This window comes from Carassius auratus, unplaced genomic scaffold, assembly GCF_003368295.1.
Source record: "Carassius auratus strain Wakin unplaced genomic scaffold, ASM336829v1 scaf_tig00215205, whole genome shotgun sequence".
Classification (NCBI taxonomy): Eukaryota; Metazoa; Chordata; class Actinopteri; order Cypriniformes; family Cyprinidae; genus Carassius; species Carassius auratus.
The window spans coordinates 1,132,485-1,142,752 of NW_020527982.1; the positions used below are offsets into that span (position 1 = coordinate 1,132,485).

General features: G+C 39.8%; 1 protein-coding gene across 1 annotated transcript; it reads left to right on the plus strand.

The window, feature by feature from the left end:
* The first annotated feature begins 474 nt into the window (after positions 1 to 474).
* On the plus strand, positions 475 to 8,444 carry LOC113093926 (PR domain zinc finger protein 2-like). The gene is made up of 3 exons (XM_026259526.1): positions 475 to 580; positions 2,010 to 2,084; positions 2,238 to 8,444. Exons 2-3 carry the CDS (start codon positions 2,066 to 2,068, stop codon positions 6,695 to 6,697), a joined length of 4,479 nt encoding a protein of 1,492 aa, XP_026115311.1. The 5' UTR covers positions 475 to 580; positions 2,010 to 2,065; the 3' UTR covers positions 6,698 to 8,444.
* The last annotated feature ends 1,824 nt before the right edge of the window (positions 8,445 to 10,268 follow it).

The window sequence follows — 10,268 nt, forward strand, 5'->3', positions numbered from 1 at the left end:
TGCATTTACTGCAAATTATTTTTGATTTGCACAATTTGCATAAAATATGATTTGCACAATTCGCATAAAGGTTTTCCTATTGTGTACATTATTTATAATTTATAATAAATAAAACTATTTACATTTATATGCAAATATTTGTTTGTAAACAAATAGGATATATACATTTGTGATTATATAGCCTTAGATGCTTAAAACATTAATAACGTGTATTAATGACAATCATTTAGATGCAATAACTGGATAATCTTGAGGAGTTTGTTGTTTCTTTGAGGGAATATAAACTTTTTAAGTTTCGTTTTGATGCAAACTTATCAAACTTATCACTTAAGTGACTTTACCATACAGCAGTATTCCAAACAAAATATACTTCTAGACCTCTAGTCAATAAAAAATCTTCCCTGAGTCCATGCAGTTCAATCTTAAATTTGTTGTCCCTGTGCTTTACGTGTAATATGTCATGTAACTATACAGGTGCATGAGATCTCGCACATGCGCCTTGTCATCAGTGAAGTCTGCAGTAGCGAGCGTCCTGCGCGTGCCCACCAGACTCAAACAGCGAAGCGTCACAACAAAGCTGGTAAGCAATTCACAGGAATAGCCAATTTAATGCGGAGACCAAAGGTCATACCAAATCAAAACCATGTGGCATAAAATGGCTCGCTGAAGCTTTGCGATGTCAGTCGTTTATGTTGTTTGAGAGTTATCCCTGAGACTAACCATGTATGTATTTTTATTATTTTTGCACGTAATTACGTCGTAAAATCAAAGCGATATATAGGAGCACTAACAAAATGGAGGTCGAAGCACTTTAACGAGAAACGTGTCGTGTGTCTCTGCCAGTGACCTTCTCGTCTGCGCTCAGCGACAGTGCCAAACAGGGTTTGTCTTATTTAAAGGGCTGTCAGACACCCGCAACATGTGCTCCCTGACTGTCCAGTGGACATTTTTGTGCGATTATTACCGTTTTAAACAGTTTAATCTATTAGCCTATACCATGTATTGATGTTGTGTTAGTGCGTTAATTATTTGCGCACATGTAGCCTATAAATCTAAATATGCCTGATATTATAAACAACTGCTGCATGGTAAATCGATTCTCCGCATATGTACAGCAGGTATGCGGCAGTTATGAGTGCATTACGTTATTTATTGAGCATCGCATTCAACGAGTTGTGTCTGATCCTGTTACTAAATTTGTGTTGATAAATTCTCAGATAAAACGCCCTGTTACCCTAAGACACGTCTGTAAAGTGAGATGATTTAATATTAGCTTAGGTAAGTTTATCTGACCCCACCCACTCCTCCACAGTCTTACAGGTGGACTCCAAATAAACACAGGAGCTCACTTTCTTTTGTGTTTAATGATCAAATGTTTATTCCAGTGTGGGGTAGGTTGTAACACCAAATTAAAACACGTTGGATGTTTTGCCTGTCATTTTATATCCTTTAACATGATCACAAATCAAATCGTAAATCAATACTTCTATGTAACCTCATTATGGACTTTCACAATAATTTACACCCTAACTAATTTTAAATGGGTTAAACTGATAAATAACCATATTACAATCAGCAGTTTCCACAATAAAATGTAAATGTTTTTCTTTTTGCATTATTTATCATTATTGTTCGTTGAACGGCAGAATTCTTGGGAGAATTATTTATTATTATTTTTTACATTATAATTATGTCATGTAAATATGAATTAATAAACCTTTGTTTACTAATTTTCAGACATGAAAATAAGTAATATTGCAATTATGTGTATGAGTTTGGTTAGTTTAAGATGACATTGCAGCATGCCATGAATCAGCAACTGCACTCTCTGTCACCCAATTGGTTAATTATCTTGCACACAAACAGTTCTACTAAACAAACTGTGTAATTTAAATAAATATATCCTTTATGCTTTGTTATTTTAAGTAATTATTTTCTTTGAGTGTTAAATTCTAAAATTACATCATATAAATTGTCAAGAAATATTACTGCATTTATTTTCCCCTCAGCCAACAGGGGGCCTCTTTTATACCCCAGAAGAAACATTAGAGAGGGCAGTTAAGAGATGTGGAAATCAGATGACAGTAAGTTATTATTATTTATCTTCATTTAGTACATTTAGAAATGTATGAGACATATGATTGACAATATTGCACATAGTAGATATATTAATATAGTTATTGTTGTTTTAGCAAATAAAAATTCTTCATTGTGTCGAGCATGTTCATGTGTTTCAGTTGTGGAAGAGGAGAGGCCTAGTATGCCATCAGAGGTTTTTCTCCAGCAGCCCAAGGTTCAAGATGCCCAAGATGAAATGGCACTTCATAGCACCTCGGAGCCAGAAGGGGGAGAGGTAGAAAAAGAAATAAAAGGAGAAACAGATGTGAAGATGGACTGCAAAGACAAACAGAATGCAAGCCAGCCTGTGTCCCAAAATCTAACTAATCAAAAGCAAGCCTGTCAGACAAGTGAGACTGAGCATGTTGGAATGATAGAACAGAATTATGGGACTGAGTTACCTTTAAATGGTACTAAGGGTGACCTTGACCCAGGTAGTAAACCCCAAGGTGAATTACCCTGTCCTCACTGTGAGAGAAGGATTACGAGTTGTCAAGGCCTACAGCGTCACATACAAACACATGCTCTTTCAACCTGCCACACACAACGGTTTAAATGCAGTCGCTGCAGAAGACATTTCAGTACATTGTTTAGTCGTCGGAGGCATGAGAAAAGACATGATAATAGATATAGGAAGACAGATGATCTGACAGGTGCCCCTTGCACTGCCAGTCAGAATATGCCTGGCAGTGCTGAACCTCTGAAAACAACATCACAGAACCCAGAGCCAAACAAATGTACTAATGCAGCTGATGGTGAACAAAAGGATGATAAAAACAGTGATGTCAAATCCTCATTTGTCTGCAAGTACTGCAAAAAAACATTTAGGTCTCATACTAGTCTAAGGAGACATCAACGCAGGATCCATGAGCACCATCTTCTTCCTAGAGGAGTTTATAAGAAGGTCAAAATCATTGAAGAACCTGAAGGACAGCAGCTTGTTGAGAAGGCACAAGACAACCATACTGCTATCTCACAGTGTGCAGAGGACATTGATCAGGAAAAGGAGTACATGGTTGACATCTCCAGTAACATTTCAGAGAATCTCAGTTTCTACATAGATGGGAAAATTGTCTCAACAAGTGCCATAAGTAACTGCGAGGTGATTGAGATGAACTCTGGCAGTTCTGCTGTGATAGGATTAAATGCTGTTATAATAAGTCCAGCTCAAATTGCACAAGCTCTTAAATCAGAAACCAGTACTAGCAGTTTTACCTCTGACCTGTCTGGGCAGTCCTCAGCCAGACGTAGGACTTCTACCCCACCTTTACTCCCACAAATAAAAACAGAATTAGAGTCTGAATCCATCTCGAGTACCTCCTCGTCTTCCTTGTCATCCTTGACACGGTGCCCTACATCTGGAGCTCCGCTGGTCACCGCTCATTTACCTCAGTGCATTGAGACCGTTGCCTTTCACAAGGAAAAAACAATCTATCTTTCTCCTCAACTCAAGCAGATCGTTCAGAATCAGGATCGCAGTAAACCGGCATTTGCACTGATTACCGATGACCACAAACTGGGTCCTCCCATATCCTTAACTGTTTTACCTGAAACAACAACTAGATATAAGAGAAGGACAACCTCCCCTCCCAGCTCACCACAGCAAACCCCTGATGTGAATATTAAAAAGCAAGATCAGGATTCGACAAATGCCGGGAAGTCAAAGTTGGAGAGCCATGGGTTGAGCCTCTTGGCCAATGAAGAACCTGAGCCTTTGAATTCACCCAGTAACAGCTCTGATGGAGCTCCAATCCAGGAACCAATCTTACCGTTGGACTGCTCTGTATCAAGAACTGGTGGAAACTCCTGTAATCAACAGCCACTGGACCTCTCAAATTCTGTGGTTAAGCGAGAGAGCAGCAATGCCTTAGCAGAGTCCATTCTGGACTTAAGTATTAGTGGAAAGAGTTTAGACTGTGACTTAGCTGGAGTCTACCTCAGTCAGCCTGGTTTAAGGAAGAGTAAACCTAACTCTAGTATGCTTCAGAAGGTGCTTATGAATGAGTATGGTGGGGAAGACATTCCTTCAGTTGAAGGTCCAGCTACTGCAGGTGTCCTCAGCGTCCCTGACATAACAAATCTTGTAGTCGTGGCAGTGTCTGATGCAGGTCCACCAAAACCTGAAAAGTTTTTGTTGGAGTTGGCTCTTCCTCCTGCTTCAATCAGTCCAACCCCTCCATTGCTCGCTCCTGTCAGTATCCATACAGCTACCCCAGTCCATTCACCTCAGAGTTCACCTTCACCTCCAACTTTTGTATCCTTTCTCTCGACTCCCACAGTGGAACCCACTCAGGACGTTCAGACTCTTCATTCAGCTTTCGTGGTATCTGACAATGAACCACCCACAGGGTGTGTAGAAGAGTGTGCTGATCTTTCACAGGGAGATTCAAAAGTTACAATCCCTGAATGGGGGTCCTCTGCTCCTGGAGGTCTGGAAACCCTTATACATGCAGTCCCTTCACTAAATTTACAAAGCTCTCACTGGGTTGCTGATCCTGCTGTATGTGAACTAGCTCAAAGGACATTGGTTGTCGACTCTGTGTTAGCTTCTGATGCACAGATATTTTCTCCATCTCTGCCTGTTAACCAGTCCAACGTCACGTCTTTGGCTTTTCCTCCAAACACTGTTGTTATAGAGTATACAGTTGCAGTGCAATCTACAGAAAATATTCTTCCAGCTCTCCAGCATAATTCGGTTCAATGTCTCTCAGATCAAATTTCTGGCGATGCATTACAGCAAGACCTTGATGTCCCATCTGAGCCACAATTTCTCAGTCCTGAAACCTCCCTACTACCTGAAACCTCCACACAGTTGGCATCTACAGAGCAGTCAAAAAGTTCTACAGATGGTACATTGACTCTGACTGCTTCCACCAATGTTGTTGAGGCAGAGAGAAATGAGAATGGACAAGAAAATGTCCAGTCCTCTGATTTTTCCAAGCAGGAAAACAAAGCTGAAGAAGAATCATCTCCCTTGCATCCTTTTTGCAAGAACTTCATGTGCAATGTTTGTGAACAGTCTTTCCAGTCCATGAAGATTCTTAGTCAACATGTAGGTGAGCACTCAAAGGAGTGGCCCTTTAAATGTGAATTTTGTGTGCAGTTGTTTGAGAGTGACACAGGTTTGCTGGAGCACCGATCCAGTTATCATGGCATTGGTAAAATTTATGTTTGTAAAACATGTTCCAAGGAATTTGCTTTTCTCTGTAACTTGGAACAGCATCAGCGAGATCTCCATCCTGGTCAAGAGTCCTCACACACCGAAGCAGTACATGGCAAGTTAAGACCTGAAAACCACAACAGTCCCAAAACTGACATGATTGATCCAGGCCTCCCAATCACTGAAATTAAGCAAGAATCTGACAACACAACCTCAGAAGCAGAGAAGGATGCCTTGGACAACAGTTCTCAGCAGCTGTTCACAACAATAAAAATCATGGCATCAGGGGGAGTCAAATCAAAAGGCCAAGTTGTACGTCTAGGCATTAACCAACATTACCCAAGTTTTAAACCGCCTCCTTTTCCATACCACAATCGCACACCAACTGGGACAACAGCAGCATCGGCCACCAACTTTACCACCCACAACATCCCTCAGACCTTCAGCACAGCCATTCGTTGCACCAAGTGCGGTAAGAGCTTTGACAACATGCCTGAACTGCACAAGCACATCTTAGCTTGTGCTAATGCTAGTGACAAGAAGCGATACACTCCTAAAAAGAACCCTATACCACTTAAGCAGTTTGCAAAAGCGCAAAATGGGGTGTTATCACCTGCAAGGATTGTTAATAGTAAGCAGAATCTCTCTCAAAAGGTTGGACAACCAAAAAAATTGAACTTTCACGAATCACCAATTAAGATAAAAATGCGTATCCTGAATAAGAAGAAACCTCAGCTGGTTCAAAGGGGTAGACCTGCTGGGGGAAGAAAGGCTTTTGCTCAGGATGACCTGGGCATTTTTGCATGTCCTCACTGTAGGAGAGAGTTTACTTACAATGCCAGTTTAAAGAAACACGTAGCTTTTAGCTGCCCTATGAGACCAACCTGTAGAAACTCCAAAAAAAGCACACTCAGCATTGTTTCAGCACAGGAGAACAACGGGAGCCTTCGCAGACAACTTGCAAATTTGAGCACAAAGCCACAAGGGTCAGACCACGGGCCAAAAACAATAACAAAGAATCAGATCATCAAGCAAAATGCAGCAGTTGAGACCACACATGATTTTAGGCTTAAAAGATCTGCAGTTCTATCAACATCTTTGGTTCAGTCTAGTAAAAAAAGCAAGCCTATTTCAAAGAGTGGCTTTATGCCACAGCTGGCTTCAAAACAGATAGTTCTCTCACCTGTCGCTCAGGTAAACTCTCAGGAGCCTGGTGTTCGAGTACATGTTTTAGGAAGAAAATTGGAGCAGAGAGTGGGTGATATAAAGATACAGCCCAGAAGAGATGACCGTTTGTCTCTGAGGTTGAGAGAGAGAGTAGGAGGACCCATTACTCGCAGTGTGCAGCAGTCCAGCACCACAGCAACAGACAGTGACAACATCGTCATGCGCCCTGTCGTTCTTCAACTCAAGAAATGAGACTCGTGAAATAAACAAAAAATGATTATTGATGTTGACCGTCTGTTTTCTTAAAATACCTCCTCAATACAACAGTTATTGGTAAATATGATCAATCTAAATATTGGACACCGTTTAAACAAACTTAAAATGATGGCTAAAATAAGAAAGCTCTTAATTTTTTTTGTTTTCTTTTTAAATTTAAATAACTAAAACATTAAATCTTAAGCACAGCAGGCTATAATATACATTCTAAGAATTATGAAATCCCATTACACATCAAGATATCAACTTCTCATTTGTAAATGCATTTGCTGTCTGGAACAATTTTAATGTGCGAATACAGGGAGCGATATTGCTGGATATCTGTATTTAGCTCCTATTCTCTTCTCTAACACACCTGCCTGGGGTTTTCAAATGACATTTAAATGCTGGTTTAGGTGCGTTACATTAAATCCTGAACTTGTGCACTTTATACTTTAGTTTATATTTACCTGGTTTAAAAGCATTGCAATACAATGAACCCATTACAAGTAATTATTTATTAATGTAATTTTTCTGTGTTGAAAAGTAAATGTGTTCAGTGAGGATCACTGAAGGACAGGTATTATTGTAATGGTAATTCACTTCTACTTTTGTAGACTGTGTTAGTTGCGTTTTACTTGTTGTATAAATGCAGACTTGACTATTCATGCATGCCAGAGATTTCATTTTTGAGAGTGAGTGTTTATATATCAGACTCTGCACTATAACAAAAAAGCAGCAGAAGTGGAAACAGAAGGGTCATACCTGTCAACATCTACACCTCAAGGAGCAGAAGTAAAGTGTATCCTGTTCACAAATAATATTCATGACTTATTGTCAAAAGTGTCTGTATGAATCTCATTGATGCTTTTTTGTGCAATCATCCTATGTAATATAAACATATTTGGTTAGTGGTCAAATGAGACATCATATTTATTTGGTCTCATTTTTGATGCACATGCTGAGGAAGCATTGGGGAAGATATTTATTTGCGAAATAAGAAAGCATTTGCCATCAGGTCTGATGAAATGTAGCTTAAAATGATGATTGTTCAATAGTTTGAGTTTGCACATTTGTGTCTTGCCAAGTGGCATTCTGATGGTAAACATGGTATTTAGATTAAGCAAAAGGCCTTAAAGGATCAATCATTTATAAATAATTATGAAGATGCATTGTTTAGGAAAAATATTACAGAATAATATTTACTTTTAATTAGAAATCCTTTTTTTAAATTAGGTCCAATGTTTTAAAAAAAGTTAACGGGGAAAAGGCTAATACGAACAACTGAATTGTTTACACTTTGATTGAATGTTGTGACTGAAAATGTTACCAAAGCATGCCCGTTTGAGACATTTACAGTAATAATATCAGAACTTATCTTCAGGATAGAAATTTTGTCATTAACCATCACACATAGAGGTTCCACTGCAGTTTTTTTACACCTTCATGATGGTGTGGCTTAATACTCGGCAGAGAGAGAGGGGGAAAAAATCTTTGAAATATTGTAGGCATACGGAAAAATCATTTTTGTAACTTTGCTAAAATGTACATATTCAATCCACTGTTCATCTCCCCACACAAAATTAAGGATTAAATGGGATCAGAAGCTTCTTTAATGTGAAATGTGTGTGTGGTCTGGCAATTAGTAAAATAATGTTCAACATCTCCAGGGTTGAGTTGAATCTGTATAGTTTAGAAACCTTGTTCTCGAATGATTTAATAAATTGATCTGATTTAAAGTTCATTTGATGAATCTGTTTCGTTTTCAATTTGCCTTATTGCATGATGTCACAAGAAAGAAATTACAGTACAAGCCAAACAATCTGAACAACAGACACTATATCATAAACATTAAAAAAAATATGTATTTTCTTACTACCCCCCCCCCCCCCCCAAAAAAATAGCATCACAAGTGTTAAGGATTTCAGTGACATTTCAACAGCCCTCACAAGCCTCATAAACACACAATGAATATTAGGATAATACATGTTATATGTATTAATAAATATTTCACGTAATAATTTTGTAATGCTAATAGGCCTCAATCTGGCAGTAATGTAAAGCATGTGTTGATGTTATACTAATAATAACCACTGGATGGCAGCATTGACTCGCCTTACGATCGCATCACAACGACATTAACATCTCCGTCGATGACATCACTGGTGTCTTCTAGTTTTCATTGTTTAGAAGTAATGCAATTTGCAAAGCTTTTGCTGGAGGAAAAGTAAAAAACAATCCATCATATTAAAGCGCGTAGTCTTAGTTTTATAAACATCATTCAGGCTGCACAATGTATGTTGTCTGTTTCGACCATAGACTGTATAAAAACAGGTTTATCTACAGAAAAGAAATAATTAATGAGAATCACACCATAAAGGTTCCGCCCTGAAAATGTTTCTTGAAAGCTGATTGGTTAAGGAATTTGGCACTGGGATTGATGGACGTGTTCGGTCGAGATAAGGGTGTGACTAACAGTCCTTTAGGATGAAATTAGGATCTACTGCATCGTTATTATTTCTGTGAACTTCACTGAGCACATTTCACAACGAATTGAACACGTATTCATATGAGAGAGGGCTGTTTTGATTGAAGCTCCCTTATTTACTTGCAAGTTTGATAATATCTGTATCTATGATGCCTGTTTTCTCTTCTTCTCCTTGCCTCTCTGGGTGTAAACAAAGCCGATGTGGGTCATTTGTCATGTTATGATCTGGTAAAGGTTCTGCATCACTGACACATCACGTACAGAGTCGATGTATTTGGTCTTAAACCCACATAAGAAATTAAACAAAGCATTGTGGTACACTGACTCATATTTCCAGACTGACGACCGACAAGCCATCTATATCCGACATCTGCCTTGACAAGAAAAGGATCTTCGGTGTTTTCTTGTTATTGTGTTTGCCACGACACTAAGCTGATCGAGCTACACAAAAGAGCAAGGATGCGCTTCGCAGACGCATGGATGGATTCTTTTCTTCAACCGTTTTAACCGTTTCAACACGTAGCATGAGCGAGAGGCGTTGGTATCCAAACTAAACCAAACCTCCCCGCGCCCGGTCTGAACCGGTTCGGGGGCAGTGCGCGCTCCTGGAGTCTCCCTCCCCTCTCCCTTGCTGAAATTCCTGCCACGCGCTTACACACAACACAAAAAATGCTTACCAGAGAGAGCGAGCGCGCGCTTCCGCGCATACGTCACCCTTCCCCTCTGCTCGAGACTTCTGCAGTGCAAAAGTGGGCGTTTATCACCTTGTGGGTGTTTCCAAACTGCTGGGCGTTTTAAGTCATGCAATCTAAATGATCCCCCTTACCCAACGCCACCCCTAAACTTAACGTCACTATAACGTTAACCAATCAGGTATCATGGTGTAAAAACACCCTGATCTGGTAACTCCCATTACTTTCCTGCAGAGACCTGCCTCACTCTCCCCCAGCATCCCCAATTGCTCCTGCGGACATCTCGAGCCTCCTCTTGTTCTTGTCTCTTATTGGTTCGCGGTGAGGACTCTGTCCTGCCATTGGCCGATGCGAGTGCGAGCCCTTTTCGCTCATTGGCTGGTGGGGG